The 17,643-nt window shown below is 40.5% G+C and overlaps 1 protein-coding gene across 4 annotated transcripts in view; it reads right to left on the reverse strand.

Moving 5' to 3' along the window:
* Positions 1-17,643, reverse strand: part of PRKG1 (protein kinase cGMP-dependent 1) — an 855,891-nt gene that overhangs the window by 170,081 nt on the left and 668,167 nt on the right. For all 4 annotated transcript variants that reach the window (XM_007071587.4, XM_007071586.4, XM_043551314.1 and 1 more), the window contains 2 exons: positions 10,174-10,251; positions 5,452-5,546 (listed from right to left, as the gene is read on the reverse strand). In XM_007071587.4, coding sequence (XP_007071649.1) covers positions 5,452-5,546; positions 10,174-10,251 — 173 coding nt within the window. The remainder of the gene's footprint in view (positions 1-5,451; positions 5,547-10,173; positions 10,252-17,643) is intronic.

Here is a 17,643-nt window from a genome sequence, read left to right on the forward strand (position 1 = left end):
ATGCCCCTGTCCCTTCCCCAAGGCCCCCACCATCTGCTGCTGCTGCTTCTGCCTGCCTGCCACTGCTTGCCGGGTCCCTCCTCCTCGGGGGCAGGGGAGTGAGGAGGGAACACGGTGAGCCAGTGGTGGGTGGGAGGGACTGGCGGGGGAGTGAGGTGGCTCTGTGTGCTGGGGCTGGCTAGGAGCAGCCCGGCCCAGTGCTTGGTGGGGCTGGGGGCTCAGCCTGGCCAGCAGCTCAGGGAGGGGGGCGGCATGGCCAGGGCCAGCCCGGCAGCTCAGCCTGATGTGGCTGGGGTGGGGGGCAGCAGCTCAGCCCAGCATGGCCGGCGGCTTAGCCCAGTGTGGCCGGAGGCGGGGTGGCGACGGATCAGCCTGGAGCTCAGCGTGGCCGGGGGCCGACGGCTCAGGGGCCTGGCGTGGCCCCGGCTGGCCCAGTGGCTCAGCCTAGCATTGCCGGCCTGGCAAGGTTGTGGTGGCTCGGCCCAGTGTGGCTAAGACCAGACTGGTGCTTTGGGAGGGGGGACGGCCCAGTCTGGCTGGGGTAGGCAGGCTGGGACTCTTCCAGTTACGGGGGGGCCCTCAGGGCTCCTTCTGTTATGGGGGGGCTTGGGGCTCCAGCATACGGGAGATGGGGCCTCAGGGGGATGGGGCATGGCCAGTGGGCTTGCCTCCCCAAAGCGGGGGTTCACCCACTGTCTGTGATTACACCCTTGTTTCAATCCCTCCACTGGCTCACCCTTCTCGATCACATCAAACTTTAGATGCTTGTTTGACTTTCAAGGCCTTTCAAAGTCAATCCCTACCCTATCTATCATCTCTCATTCCCTATCAAGATTTTTATGTCCACCTCCATTTAACCCATGATGCCAGTCTCCACTGCCTACTGGTTAAATTTTCAAACAAACAACTTCGTGCTTTCTCCCAGGCTGCCCAACACAGTTGGGAGGCACTCCCCATATGCAAAGTTACCTCATCGTCTATCTTGAAATCCCTCCTTAACACGCTCCTTTACTGTGATGCGTACAAAAAACTTAACAATGTTTAGTCTGGTTGGTGTGCAGAGATCACTGCCTATCACATTGAGCAATAGTGTTACGGTGTTTACTTGTACACCTCCATCTGTTGTCTCTGGTCTTATACTTGTTAGCAACTTGAGGCAGAGGCTGTCTTTTTGTTCTGCCTTTTTTCCCTGTCTTTGTACAACACCTAGCATGGTCCAACACCTGGTCCATGACTAGGCCTCCTTGGCACTACAGTAATACAAATAAATAGATAAATAATAGAAACATTCAGATATTGTGAGACTTACATTAAAAATAATGCAAGTTGGCAATACTGAAACTTTAACTAAAATTCACAACATAGGAAATTTCAGGAATGGGGAAAGTCTGTCTGCTCAAAATGCCTGGCTAAACAAATCAAGTGCCACGTCCTTCCTCATCTACCCAGAAGAAGGGCAGCTCCTCACAATTCTCCCTCCATCCACATGAAAGATTTAAATGGAAAAAATACTTCTTTTTACATGATTTCACTGGAATGTTAAAATTAAGGAAAGTTTTCTTTCCTTCACTGTTACTCTATCCTTTCATTGACTGCCAACCCCTTTTAAAAAAAATACATGGAAAATTAAAGGATGAAGCTGTATATTTTAAGGGGCATTATTTGGCAAGTTCCAAAGAAAAGCAGCATAAAAATATGCTAATGATGTCAAAAGTGGTTGAAAATCCCTAATTTAGGAGCCACAGTTAATTTACAGAAACAACAGAGCAGCAAAAAGGAAGAGTACATTTGATTCACAGGTGTTAATTGTAATGGGCTGTTACACTGTACTCATATAGCTTATGGAATAATGATATTTGTTCAATCTGTTGAGAATTATAAAAATGTACTGCCAAGGTTCTGCAGCAGTTATCAATGGTTATTAATGACCTGGCAGGCTTTACATTGCCATATGGCATATGAGAGTCTGGAAGTGACTGTTGGGATCCTTAGTCAATAATAGCTGAGAGCTTCAGTGAGATAACATTTTGAAGCTTTCAGGAGGGAAGGAAAGAGGGGGAACAAGGAAGATGGGTTTAATGAACACCATATTCTAGAAACACTGACACTGGATTTCTGAAAGGGGTACAATAGTGCAGAGGTTCTCAACCAGAGGGTTGGGTCCCAAAATTGAGTCACCAGAATGTTTCAAAGGGTCACAGGTGGCTCCTGTCCCAAAGGCCTGGCTGGGCTTGCCTCCCTGCAACCTCGAGGGTCCCAGCACCACTCAGGTTTGGAGTCTGGTTAGGCCAAATTTGAGTGAGTGGCACTGCAACCTCATGAGTCAGGTCACAACTCCACTTACACAAATTTGGTTCAGCAAGGAAGGCAGGGGTGAACCCGAGCGGCGCTGCAACCCTGGAGTTTGCAATGCCCGGAGTGGAGAGCCAAGCCCAGCCAGCCTCACAGCACAAAAGCTAGGGTGGCTCAGGCAGGTGATGCTAGGAGGTGGGGCTTGGTAGGGGAGCACCACCTCCACCCTCTGATGAACCTCAGCAGGCCACCCAGGCTGTCTGGGTTGGGGGGGGCAACTAAAAAATTGGGGGCCCCTCCCCCCATGTCACCTCTGGTGGCGGGCACAAAATATGATTGCTCACCCCAGGAGCTAAAATGCCTAGTTACAGTTCTGCCCCAGGGCCTCCACCCCAAGACTATTTACTGAGTTGTGACAGGCCATAAACATTTACAAATGAGTCCTGAGCCCCAAAAGGTTGAGAACCACTGCATTAGTGTATCTACACTACAGATTAGAATTCCTTGTATCTCACATTTTTGGAAAATGCTAGAATTCAGCTGCTGATGTTATTCTCCACTGGTATGGTACAGAAAGAGCACAACAGAATGTATAAGCTACTATAGGGCTGTTTAGGTGCAATAGATGTTTACATTACATTATGTTCATGCTCCCTGCTGGACTATGTAGATAAATCCTGCCACCTGCCTGTTGCTAGAAATAATCAATATTAAAAAATTGTCAAAAATTAATTTAACTATGAAATACAGCAAAAAATAATGTACAGTGACTATTTCTAGTCCTACAGTATATATTGTAATCTCAGACTGAATTAGACAGGAAACTGAAAGGCAAATGTGTTGGGAAGTTTAACTATTACTGTAAAAAATATGGCTGTGGTAATTTTGTGACTTGTTTTGTTTCTGTTATTGTGACTGGGATAGTGTAAAATGAAATGTGTGGTGTACTGGCTAGAAAAATAGGATAATCATGTTATCACAGGACTTGTACGTCAGCATAAGTATTTCCAACGTATCATACAAAATACTTGTTATCCAAATTCCTTCTGTGCAGCAGTATGCATAATGAAGACTGCAACTATTCAGCATTGCTGAAACAGTAAAATACTCCCTATTGCTATTAGTTGTAACTGGATAAAATGCATATGAAATTACACATGAACCTCAGTTTTTATTTTTAACACATTATCACTGTGGGGTAAATTTTCACAGCATTGGATGAAGTTATTGTTGAACAATTCCAATTGAAGTCAATGGGTGTCACATGACTAAAAATTCCAAAGAAAGCTTTGAAAAATTATCTTTAGCTGTTAACTAGGTACAAAGAAAATATCAAAAGAAAACATGTACTGCTTGTCTATATCTATCTATATTAAACTCATATTCACAAACATTTAATAGAAGCATATAGACACATCCTGCATTGTAAACAACAGTGACGTCTAAACATTTATCTCATATATATATGTATATATACATATATATATATACATATATATACATACATACATTTGTCAGTTATTTATCTAGCTGCAGATATACTTCCAAACTATCAAATTTAAGTCTACCTACAGCATTATTGAGTTTACTAGTAAACTGGGCCTGCAGTATCTCAGATATGTACACTTTCATTCAAAAAGCATATTATCCTACCTCTATACATTGAAAATACAATAGCAATTATAGCAAGATTTCAGGTTAATTTCAGAAGATAAAAGCCATTTTATATTGAATATTTTAAAATATACAAATTGTTTAATACCTATTGTGAATTAATTCATTTTAGTCTAAAGCAGCTAACACAACTCTATTTGAAAATTTTTTTAAAAATTCATTATTAAAAAATAAGAACCTAAACTCTGGAGTAGTTGTATTATTAGAAGTTGTTTGAGAGGTGCGTTATGAGCCTTCTTCTATTTGTCAGAACTGTTTGTTTCCAGACTTATTTGGCCCAGAGTTGCCAACTCTCAAAATTTTCTTGCAAGTTTTATGATATTTGGTGTTTTTCTTGAAACCCAAGCTCCTGGAGTCATGTGGTTTTCTGAGAATTTCAGTTTTCATAAAAAAAAAGTTTCTAGCTCTCATGGCTACAGAGAAAAGCTTGGATATATTACTCAAGTATACCGTAAAGGTTAGAAAATCAGAAGGCAAATTAAAATAACCTCAAATTTATTATTTAAAAAAGCTCATGGTTTTTAAGCTGATCTCGTGGTTTTGGTGGGCCTGCCTCTGACTCATGAGTTTTGGACACTTGAGATGGGTAATAATGTTGGTCAGTTCTCTCTAGATGTCAGAAGTGCCACAAAATTTGGCTAAAAGGGTTCTTGGGCTCTTTTGAGGAAGACTGGTTTGTGAATGACTGAATGTGGAGGTTACAATATGAGAAAGAAAAGGAAAGGTTGCCATAGAGCTTATAGGCAGAGGTAAATTTTAAGAATGGGAGATTTAACTGTATGGTGCCCACTAACATTAATAGGAGTCATGCAACTATATCCCTGAATGTTCTACTGTACATCTAAACCTATAAAAAGTCTCTACATTGCCTTCCCTATGTACCTTTAGTACACCATTGAAGAAATGGAGTATTACACTTCTATACTCCTATTTAATATTAACATAGAATCATAGGACTGGAAAGGACCTCAAGAGGTCATCTAGTCCAGTCCCCTGTACTCATGACAGGACTAAGTATTATATGGTGGACATATAACATGTATGGTGGACTGTTATTTACATCTTTAAGTTCCCTCCAAGCATAGTTATAACTCCCAAACAAAACACTTCATTAAAAACAGTCTAAGTTGCTCAAGTGTGCACACCACCACTTTACAGGCAATCTGCTGTTATGTGCTCACCCAACACATGAAACATACCACAAGGTGGAAAATTTTAAAAATAAGAAAAGCTTATCAGACCCAAATTGAGGTCTACATTCAGACATTTAAGTACAAAACAGGGATTTTAATACCAAGTTAAGGCCAAATTCCAATGCAACAAACCTTCACTACAGACTGGCTATCAGTGCCTCCAGGACAATGACTCAGCAAGATTGCTTAGAATTCAGTTCTATCTTCTAGCTGCAAGACCCCAATAAGCTATTCCAGAATCCCTGTCTGCAATGAATCACAGTTGAACAGCTATATAATTTGTAGTACTTACCCCTGAAGTGCTTTTTCTCCAAACCAATCTCCTTTCCCTAAAGTGCGGAGAAAGATTGGCTCTTCACTGGGTGAATCTTCACGAGTAACATTTACCTGTGGAAAAGAAAAAAACCAAAATGTTTTATTAATAAAACCTACTCATTTGGGAATGTATGAGTCATCTGATGGCATTTTCAATTAATTCCGATTCAGGTTCCTATCTGGTTAACTTGATAATTCCTGTATCCTGAACTTCCTTAGAGCCTTGCCAATCACCATTTTAGAGTTGTGTAATCAAGCGTACTACTATGGCCAGTTCCCTAAACAAGCCTCTTAGGCCATTCATGGAAATGTATAATTACTTTTTATTGGGGTATGTATTATTCTGGAAAATATTAATATGAATCATGCCCTCTCATTTATTTTGGCGTTTGAGGCCCCAATCTGGCAACTGACTGTGTGAGCCCAGGGGTCTGTTTGTATGGAGTCAACTCTAGAACTGGAGGTCCAAATCTTTATATTACAAGATGGACTTATTATGTGGGCTTCTTTTAACAGAGTTCTAGGTTATTCTGTTCTGCACCATTCACTAATCAGGAAACCAGTCTACAAGCTGAAATGAAGAGAGAACATTACAGAATGAAAACCCTTCCTCTTTGAATCATTGAATGCAATGAAAGGACACAGTCATGGACCCCAAATGCTAGCTGGAGCAGAAATAAAGAACTTCCATGTATTTTTGATTAAAAAATGAAAATAAAAAGCAATATAATAAAATTAAAAACTGCAAATGTGGCTTAACAGCCTTTAACCACCTTTGCCAATTTAATGAATGAAAAGTGGCAGTCTGCAGCTGTGCCTTGACATTTTTCCTTTTTGCTGTGAAAAAGAAAAGCAGGTTTTGCAGATGAAAAGTTGATTTCCAGCCCAACTGAAAAATGATGCGTAGTGTGAGCCTGCTGTAGGCACAGATTAAAAAAATATATGTGGGCAACACACAATGGTTGGAGGTCTTCACATCCATAGGAGATGGAGTTCCAGCACTGGAGGTGCTAATTCTTTTTAATTTTTCTTCTAATATCTTCTAATTGCTCTTCTGAAGACCATTCTACTTTGCATTAAGATAGTAAGAAACCCTGATTTCCTTGTAGCTTGTTGTGTCTCCATGACAAATTGGTAAACTCCTAGCAACCACTGCAAGGCAAATCCTTTCTGGATATACCACTAGTATTAAGGATGATACAGCACACTCCATTAGTCCACCAAAGATTCAGAAACCCCTTGAAAAGGTGATAGGTAGATCTGGGATGTATATGACCCTCATATGAGAGGCAATTCTTTTCTTTGAACCTAGACTTAACTAGAGTGAACTCTGAATGTTTTAAAATGGTCAGATTGAGAGAGGATGCTGGGCAAGGTGCAACATCCAGTGCAATAAATTTAATGGGCAGAGGAAAATGGCAACATTTCACCCTTAGATCAAATTTGCAAATCCCACTTGCATTTCGTGAAAATCTCAGGTTCTGCATATGCAAATTCACAAAGCATTTTGGGATTTCAAACAGTTTAATTTAGTTCTGATATGGGGGATATGGAAAGCTTTCTAGTTTAATTTTGTTGTGAAAACCTAAAAAAAACCCATTTCCTCTACCGTCTACTGTCTCTTGTTATGGGTGCTCAACATAGTGATTTTGAGTCATTAATGAGCACTCAGCCTACAATAAAGTTTTGCAGTGAGTTATCAAAGATCAGATGAGGGTAGGGAAAGCATAACAGATTGGATAAAACTGTTTGTAGCAGATGGAAAAAAACTAAGCAAAGAAAGACTTAATACATTTTAATCTGTTTCTTTGTGATCCTCTGTGTGTCCTAGAAAAGAAATGCCAAGGGATCACAGTTTAAAGTGATCATACACATTAATCACCAGATAATATGGCACCAATAATGCACCTATTACATTTGTGACATTGATTTTTACAGGAAAAATGGCATGCTACAGCACAGCATGGCACATGATTTCATTCTACTGACTGAGCACTGAACGGTGCCAGACTATCAGCATGTGGTGAGCAGAAGAGTGCAAACTATTGATAGTAAACAATTTATTCACCTTGCAGGATCCTAGCAGCAGGGCTTCAGCGTGAGCCTAGACATCTACATTGCAATTAAGCAGCCCCTTATCCCAAGCCCAGCAAACCAGAGTCCGCTAGCATGGGCCGGTCGCAGGTTTCTAATTGCAGTGTAGATATACCCTGGGAGACCAAAGGAGTAATTTGTGAGAGGGGCTATGCTGCCAGGATTAAGGAATTTTTAGGACCTTTCTTGTTCAGTTCTGTCAGGTTTTGCCCAAGATATCACTGCTGGACACACTGAGCTATATGAATATCAGAAATTGGAAACAGCTTTATAACTAATGGTCTTCTAAATATTCAAACCAATTAATTGCATGCAGCATGTACATGCCCAGGCACGTGGGCTGCAGTCAGATCCTTGTTTGATTTATTTAACTGTCTGACCCAGGGTTCAGTTTGGGGTGTTGGGTGGCCATGTTTGTGCAAGGTATGGTCATATACTATAATCCATCTTATTTAACTGTTTGAGTGCCAGGGCTCTGGCGGTGAGTCCCGGGAACTCAGGCCTGTGCTGTGTTGTTGTCATGGCACCATTCCCATATACAGCAGAGATTTCATATACTTGCCAAAGGCATTTATTAAATTTACTGATCTCCAGTTTCGCCATCCATCATCTTTCACCACAGTCCTCTCTGGAAATCTGTAGTAGTGGGGTGAATGTGCACACTAATAGTTAAATAGGGCACAGTGGGAATCCCTGTAACAGCCTCCATCTCAAGTCTCTGGTCAAGGGCCTGAGGCAAATTTCAGCAAGCACTGTTTTATTTCAACTGCCTTGGCTGCCCATCAGCTCTCACAGTCAACATGGGAATAAGCAATAAAGGGAAAAGGGAGTCTGCCAAAAAAACATTTAGACCCCATGTAGATGTCCACCATAACATTGTGGCATTGCTGTTAGTGGCAGACCATGACAATTGCGTGCACAGAAATATCAGTCTATTTTGCACACTGACTGGTAAATCTGCCAATCAGGGATCTGGGGACTCTTCCGAGTACAGAGGATAGGGTGCAACCTGTTTCGAGTAGAGGAGGATACAGATTAGGCCAGTGTGTCTGGAAAGGAATGTTCATGTGGGGATCATTTGTGTCATGGTTTTCCTTCTTCAGAGAGGTAAGGAAAAGATTATGATGGGATCAGTTACTCCTGATCAGAAGAAGCTGGAAAAGCTTGAGAGTATTATGAAAGATACAGGGGTGGGGTGGGAAGGGGGAGGAGTACAGGAGAAGGAGGGAGAGGATAACATAAAGGAACTTTCTGAGGCTTCATAATAAATGCACACCCCATAATGTACTCCATTTAGAAAACCTGCCAATGATTGACTTATTCACATGGAAAATACACACAGCTTTTTTTCCCTCTAGTGAACATTTGACTTCAGCTGTTTGATAAATATTGGTTACAGAGACAGAGAGAATGTGAGCAAGACAGAGTACTAGCTTCAGTACTTGTGAGCTGGCAATGTCACACGCTCTCTCAGAAGACATCCCTGCATGTGTGGCAGTCATGTCAGAACTAACTAAACTACTCTCTCTTTTCTTCCCCAATATCTGGGCTTTTTTGTTGCCTTTCATAATAAATTGCCTGTATTAACCTCTGACTTTGCGCAGATATAAGAACGGTAAAAAGAAGGTTGGGATTGACCCAACCAATTTATCTGTCCTCTTTTGTTTAGTTTTATCTGTGTTTCAGTATGTATTCTCTGCAGCGGGAAATTGCAGTGCCTTCCCTTGAACATCTGCATCCTGCTGTGGTAAGGAGCAATGTGTTTGCCAAGCTTAACACCAAATAAAATGGAATTTTCAACTGTCAAAAAAGGATTGTCTAAAGCTACCAAGATTGTGAAAGAAAACAAAGAGGTTTAAAGCATTTCCCCCCTTGTAACTTGCTGAGTAGAGGCTAAGGCATCAAAGAGGGCACCAAATTTTAGAAATTTCAATAGAAATATGGTACAATATATTTTATTTTAGTTCAGAAAGACAACTTAGCAGTTCTGTGGGTCCCCATGATTTAAATCTTAACAAAAAAATAAGTGTTCAGTCAGTGTTTATTTGTTCTATCCATCTATGGTGTATACATATAGGTGCTACAGCAATACAAATAATAAATAATTATTATTATATTTAGAGCAAGGGATTAAAATATGTATTTCTGGATCACATCTAGCCCAACTTTGCACTGACTAAATGTAACTCAATAGCAGTTGTTATGTCTCATTCCTAGAAGGCATATATCCATGTTACAAGACCTACCAACATAACTGGCACCCATGTTGGCAGTCTTAGATGATGTCTATACTCGAAATGCTGTAAATAAAGTCTTGATCTTGCTAGTCATGCAACCAAGGTGGCTTAACAACTTTTTTCATGAACCAAAAAGTGTTCATTGTGAGTACGTGTAAAACAGTGTGTGAGATCTGCCTTTGGGGTGTGTGTGGATTTTTTACTTAAGGTCATTCTCCCCAACTGACACTGTGCCAAGAAGTTTAATTAAATGTGAAATGTTGTAACATTTGTGGCCCTGCAAGAAAAGGATTGATTGACACTGCATTCCCAGAGTTACACCATCATTGTACATAACATTTGCTTTGAAAGGGGTGACAACAACTTACCTTTCCTTTGCTGATTATAAAGAAAGTGTCCCCTCGAGCCCCTTGCCTGATAATATACTCTCCATTTTCATAATGCGTCTGTGGAAAAATTAACAAGAACAAAAGGAATCAGGCTGTCACTCAGTTTGTAGTCCAGCAGTTTCACAAGATAACTCTTAGGGAGGCAGTAAGCCTGAATGAGTTTTATCCAAGCCTGTCACCTGTCACGAGTTAAGAATTACCCTATGTCAAGAAATATAACAGTGAAAAATAAATCATTTTGTCTTGTCCATTTTTCTTATTATTTTGTTAGTGCCAGCTTTTGTCTGGATACCTTATCCTCAGTCCTCAATCCATGTATCCTAATGGAACAAGACATAGGAATTTTTCTGAAGAGCATCCAGTACAAACCAAAACTATGGTAATAAACTGCTTGTAACAGTGGTCCTTTTCCAAATATTTTCATTTATGTTTGTGGTGTTCATCTTATTTTATACTCTTGTTATCAGTGGCTTTATTTAGGAGTCATTTTTACTTAAAATAAGTTTTATTATTAGTCTTGATTTGTTCCCCTGGTTTATATTAAAATTAACTGATAATATTCTGTCCTATCCAGTCAGAGTGAGTGTCGAAAAATGGGCTAGATGAAATTCCTTGTATTACACCAATCAATGTAATTTAGGTGAATTTAGACAAAAAAATAAAATGTTCCAAGCTAAGTCCTTAAATCCATATTTAGGCTTCTAAATAACTGGTATGATTTTCAAAGGTGTTGGGTGTCAGCAGATCAATAACAGGCAAATGCAGAGGTAAGTCAACTTAAAGCATCCCACCTAAAATTTTGACCTAGATTTCCCACAGATTAAATAAATGGTGGTGGCCTTATCAGGCTTTTGTGGTGAATGAGACTAGGACTTTTCAGCTTGGAAAAGAGGAGACTAAGGGTGGGATATAATAGAGTACATAAAATCATGAAAAGAAAAGGAGTACTTGCGGCACCTTAGAGACTAACCAATGTATTTGAGCATAAGCTTTCGTGAGCTACAGCTCCGATGAAGTGAGCTGTAGCTCACGAAAGCTTATGCTCAAATAAATTGGTTAGTCTTTAAGGTGCCACAAGTACTCCTTTTCTTTTTGCGAATACAGACTAACACGGCTGCTACTCTGAAACCTGTCATAAAATCATAAGTGGTGTGAAGAAAGTGAATAAGGAAAAGTTATTTACTTGTTCCCATAACATAAGAACTAGGGGCCACCAAATGAAACTAATGGGCAGCAGATTTAAAACAAATAAAAGGAAGTTCTTCTTCACACAGCGCCCAGTGTGTGAAGAAACCTGTGGAATTCCTTGCCTGAGGAGGTTGTGAAGGCTAGGACTATAACAGGGTTTAAAAGAGAACTAGATAAATTCATGGAGGTTAAGTCCATTAATGGTTATTAGCCAGGATGGGTAAGGAATGGTGTCCCTAGCCTCTTTTTGTCAGAGGGTGGAGATGGATGGCAGGGGAGAGATCACTTGATCATTACCTGTTAGGTTCATGCCCTCTGGGGCACCTGGCATTGGCCACTGCCAGCAGACTGGATACTGGGCTGGATGGACCTTTGGTCTGACCCAGTGTGGCCATTCTTATGTTCTTAATGCAGTACTGATTACTGTATTCAGACCTCTTGTGCTCCCCCAGATAGCAATATGAACCTTTGAAACACGTAAGTTCTAGTGAACGTGTTATTTGAAGACTGCAGCAAGGCCAAGCAAAGACTGCCAAATCTGCTGTGTTCTCAAAGTAGTATATCAGCAGAAGTATAGGTGGAAAAGACCTTGACTCAAAATGAAGGAATTTATTTGAACTAATCTGAACCTTCAAAATGGGCTGAGGTTTGGAACTATCCTTATTTTTTCCAAATCAGTTTGTTGATCTATCATTTTCACTCTCAGTCTTTTTGGTCTCCCTTGAACTCAGGTAACAACACTCTACCATGAAAAGATATTTTAGGATTCATGTAAAATACTGAATATAGCTAAAAAAAAATCTTTGTTGTGGAAGCACTTGATTTAGGAGCAAGTAAATATAAAGTAAAATAGCTCTGTGGTAGGAGAGGCAAGTATTCATGTCTCATTAAACAATAATTCAATTGACAAAGATATTTTCTTCCTAAAAAGCAATTAGTTTGAGTCTACAGAGGTTTGTACAATGTTTGCATTGATTGATCATGACAAAAATGTTAGAGAAAACTGAAAATGTTAGCATCAGAAGGTAACTCCAGTTTCTGAATATCCGTTACAATCTAAAGAAAAAATATAATCAAAGAGACATTAATTTATGGTGAGTCACCAATGCTGAATAATTCTCATGACTCTTCAGGAAGGGAAACTCCATGGAAATATTACTCTGGCTGCTGTGCAGAAGGCCCTGGCTTCTGGTGAGTCTCTCATGAGCCTCTGGATTTGGGAGCAGAACTCCCTTCTTGCCCCCCATGTGGCAAAGTTGGAAGAGCCACAATGTTCAAGTGGAATCCATGAAACTCTGCAAGAACAAACTCAGGAGCTCCCAGTCCCTGACACGGCTTGATGATAGGGATTTTGAGTTCATAAAGTTTTGCGTGAACAACCTGAAACCCTTGAAGGGGCCAATTTTATAAAGTGCTGAGCACTATTCTCTGAAAATCTAACCCTTTCATGGTGCCTTAAGAGAGGCACCCAAAAATTGAGGAATATCACTAGTCACTGAAAATACTGGGCAGAAAGTTTCCAGAACTTCTGGATGGGAAGTTAATCTTCACAATGCAACTGGTGCACTGGATCCCTGTTAAATCTGTGGACAGAAAGACAAACAAAAGTACCAAGAGAGATGTGATCTTTCCTCAGCCTTTGAAAGGTGGTGGTGAAAGGTGACTGGGATAAACAATCACAGGACATCTAAACATGTAAGCAGATTTATTTTTTCTAAAAGAGACTTTTACCTGCCTCAAAGAAATATCTCTCTGCTGAGCAATGCTCAGGTGACAGGTGACATTCTCGTACCACAGAGGGTACTAAACAATTGCATTTAATCCTAATGTTTCCTATTTATTGTGATCCTCCTATCTGCCTCTAATCCTTCTATTAGCTGTCTATTGATCATATACCTTCAAACTCCTATCCCCCCTTGCTCCCTCTCTTATCCCCTCATTGTCAACAAATCTCACTGTTTCTATGCTCTCTGTCATTTGTCCAATATTTTTTTGCCATTCTGAGTGCATCATAGTTCATTTTAGAAGTCTGACAAACATCTTAAACTCAATATGACAAAAGCTAAACTTAAACTTTCCTCCCAAGCTCTTTTGTTTCACTCCTTTTTAATAAACAAAATAAATAACATAACAACAACAACAACAACATCTACCTCTGAAAAGTGTTTTCATCCATAGATTTCAAAATGCTCTAGAAAAGAGGTCAGTATCATTATCCCCATTTTACGGATGGGGAAACTGAAGCACAAAGCAGTGACGTGAATTGTCCAAGGTCACCCAGCAAGCCAGTGGCAGAGCTGGACATAGATCCCAGAACTTCTGAGTCCTAATCCTGTGCTCTATTCACCAGGACACACTGCCTCTGCATCAGCCTCCCCATTATCAAGACTCACAAGCTAGTTGTCATATTTGACTCCTCCCTATTAATTACCCCCACATCCAGGCTTTCTCCAAATCCTGTCTCTTCAGGCTCTCTAAAATCTCCCTTACTCTCTCTCTCTCATCTGCTGAAACATAACTGTCTCTTGCCTTCTTTACTATATCATCTTTCTTTGCAACCTTCGAAGCACTTCAGTCTCTAGGGCATCCAAAACACTGTAGCTCTCTTTGCATCCTGATCATTGACTCCGCACTGAATTCCATCATTCACTGGCCTCCTGTATCTTTCCACATCAGTTTCAGTCTTATTGTTTACAACCTTATGCTTCTACATAGCATTCATGCTACTTAATCTCATCCTTTGTTTCTATCTCTCCAGACCTATGCTCTCCCTATAATTTCTTTTGTCTTCTCCTCTCACGCTTGACTCCATGTCTTTTTCACACTACACTACCCAAGAATCCGCTAACTCTTTCTCAGAATTTCCCACTTCCTATCATTAATCAACTCTGCTCATTCTCGTGCTTCATCTTTTTAATTTTACTGTTTCCATTTATTTCGACTATATGCTCCTTGGTGCAAGAATCTGTGCAAAGTGCCATGCTCCCCTATAATGCTATATAAAAGAATAGAACTAATAATGATCTCCCTCGCCTTTCTTGTTTGTCAGGCAAGTTAAAGATGGTAATATTTGCTCACCATATATATGGGAGTATTATTCAACATGACTTGAACTAACCAACAAAACACTTTTTATAGCTGGTTCATATGTGTTACGTTACCATTAACATTTCAGTTTCATCTACAGAAAACCAACCCACGGACAATATAGAAACAATATTCTGAATGAAAGAGTATGAAAATAAAGTTCTGAAAGTTTTAATGGTAACAGATGTAGAAGCAATGACGTCTGAATTAAAAAAACTGAAATAAAAAAGAGGAAGGCGAACAAGCAGGTTTAATGAGGTTGTCATGTCCTAGTCACCAGCTAAGCAGATAAGAGACATAGCCAACTTACATTTCTGCTAGGATTGTTATTTGTCTACACTTGCACTGAAGGACCTAATTTTTAATGGGTCTTCTCTAGTAAAAATTTTAGAGAGTCTATTTGGAAAGGGGGCCTTTAAAAATAAACAAACATTCAGCATTTATAGAATTCTTTCTTATCTTCAAAGCCCATTACACACATTAAGTAAAAATCCCAAAACACCAGTATGAGGTATGTAAATAAGTATTAATATCCACATTTTATGGTTGGAAAATTGAAGCATAATGGTTATCTGACTTGTCCAAGACCACAAATAGAGTCATCACCAGTCAGGATTAGAATTCCGAAGTGTTTGACTTCCATACCCTGCCTTACTCCAGAAAAGAGTACTCTGCACTTAGACAAGAAAATTGGATCACACAGTAGCAGTATATCCATGATTGTATTTTTCAGAGGGCGCCACCCAGGGTGAAGAGAGCTAATTCACCCTCTTGTGTATATTTTTATGAAACCTGAGTGTTACTTAGGTGATTAAGGTATATCTCCTAGGAGGGAGAAGACTCCAAGACACACATTGATCAGAAAATGAATTTTAAAATGTTATTCAAGCAGGACTTAGGAAGTAAATACATTAAAACTGTTTTTTAACAACATGGGCCAATTTCTGCAAATAACCTTTATTCCTGAAGTAGTCCCAGTGACAAATGGAACTACCTGTGAGATCAAGCATTATTTGTATGACTAAAGGTTTGGAGGATCAAGTCCTGGATTTAGGTATTTTCCCACATTATCTCTGTGAGGCCAAACTAGAGAGAGCATATGCATTCACGCAACACTTCTCCCACGCAATGTGTGAACACTCAGTCTCCACCTCCAGCCTACTATGTGCCTGTTGCTTCCTAACTCTAGGGAATCCAGTGCCACGGAGTGCTCTACAGAGAGTCTAGGAGAAAGAGGCCATAGTGCTCTGGAGGCAGATGATGTCCCTTCTTTCCACACAGAGAAAGTTAATCGGATTACACTGTATACTTGGTGCACTACTTCCGGGAGCTAGATAGGAGGGAGTCAGCGCTGGAGTCCAGTTTAGCCAAGGAGCAGGAGAAATTAGAAATGTAGGCTGTTAAGGTTGGTTCTCTGGAGAACAGTACAGCAGCCAAGGCCCAAATAGCTGGGGAGATGAGCCACTGAAGTTAGCTACAAGCTTCCCCTTCCCTAGCTGGGCAGCCTAGACAACCATCTGATGGCTGAGGCCCATGGAGGCAAGTCATCTGAAGAAAACAGCAAAAAGTTGAAATTAGTCATTGCTGAAATAATAATTGACTAATTTTACATACCAAGAACCACGAATGTGTTTTTGTAAGCATGGGACAATAGGGATGAAGGTTATCTCATGGAAATAGAATAAATTAGCACTGCTACATAACTTAGTGTGTTTTGCCACAGAAATTGGTCTGACGGTTCAGTATAATACCAGGGACCGGCAGTACACGGATGGCAGAATTTAGCCCAACACAGAAGAAGTTAAAGCAGAAGTGTGATTATCCCAGAGGACAGTAGAAGGGTTCTAGTAAAGTAACTGTGGCTCTTAAAGATGTTGTGCACATGTAGACCCTGCTTTTTGAGCTCCTGCATCCCATGCACAGGAAATCAGAGTTTTTTAATCAGCGGTGTCCACTGAGGCCATTACATACCCCCATACTAGCAGTCCCGAGGGTATAAAAGGTAGTGCGACCTCAACTGCCAGTAAGTTCCTTCAACAACCAGAATCCTTGTCTGAAGCCTCTGAAATAAGTGAAGTTTTGAAGAAGGAACAGGAGCTTCTTCCCTTAAGACAGGGGTTCTCAAACTTGGGGTCGGGACCCCTCAGGGGGTCACGAGGTTATTACATGGGGGGGGGGGTCGCGAGCTGTCAGCCTCCATCCCAAACAACGCTTTGCCTCCAGCATTTGTAATGGTGTTAAATATATAAAAACGTGTTTTTAATTTATAAGGGGGGAGGCGCACTCAGAGGCTTGCTATGTGAAAGGGGTCACCAGTACAAAAGTTTGAGAATCACTGCCTTAGGAGAACTTCAGAGTCAGATGCTCCTCTCACAGGCTTTTCCATGAGGAACAGTTTTAAACATGTCTTGCTGGCTTTCTGTGTGTGTTTTGAAAAATATTTACAAACTGTACACATGGGGTGGGGTGGGAGATATGACCCTCCCCAGGCAAAAAAATACACCCCACGTGTCCATCATTCAAGGGGATAGCCATGTCACACAATGCACAAGTTTTAAAACCTGGACATTTTGATTCACTCCCTAGGGTTGATTGCCCCAGTACTGGGGCAGCTAGCTAACAGAAGCCTAACTCTACCTTTATTTATTTGTGTGTGGGTGTTTGGGTGTGTTCGCGTGCATGCATGTGCAGCAACAGGCTAGAACAAAAATATAAGAAATAAAAGAAAGTAAGTACAGTAACTACACTAACAACTATATAATGAGAGTCTACAGTAGCTAAGAGGACACTGACACTGTCCAGTCTCACTGTCCCGGGTGGTAAAAAGGAACTGAATGGTTACAGTTAGGGTCACTCTGCCCTTTATGCCATTGGAAGGGGTAGCGTGAGTCATGCAAAATGCAAACTTAATCCTAATGGACACTGCTAGTTAAAAGGTTCTGATCTCCTAAGCATGGGATGCATGCATACCAAGAATGAGATGCATGTGTACAAATATGTAAAGAAGACACAGAAACATTAGACAATATGTTTCTTCCTAATAAAGTGACCAATAAGTTTTTTCATTGTTTGATTTTTTTTTAGTTTCCCTTTATGTTCAATGAAAAAGGTAATGCAAAGGTTATGCAAAAACCCCAGTTTTTGAAGCTATGCCCTGAAGAGATGGCCTTTAAC

The sequence above is a fragment of the Chelonia mydas genome, chromosome 7 (genome assembly GCF_015237465.2).
Source record: "Chelonia mydas isolate rCheMyd1 chromosome 7, rCheMyd1.pri.v2, whole genome shotgun sequence".
Taxonomy (NCBI): Eukaryota; Metazoa; Chordata; order Testudines; family Cheloniidae; genus Chelonia; species Chelonia mydas.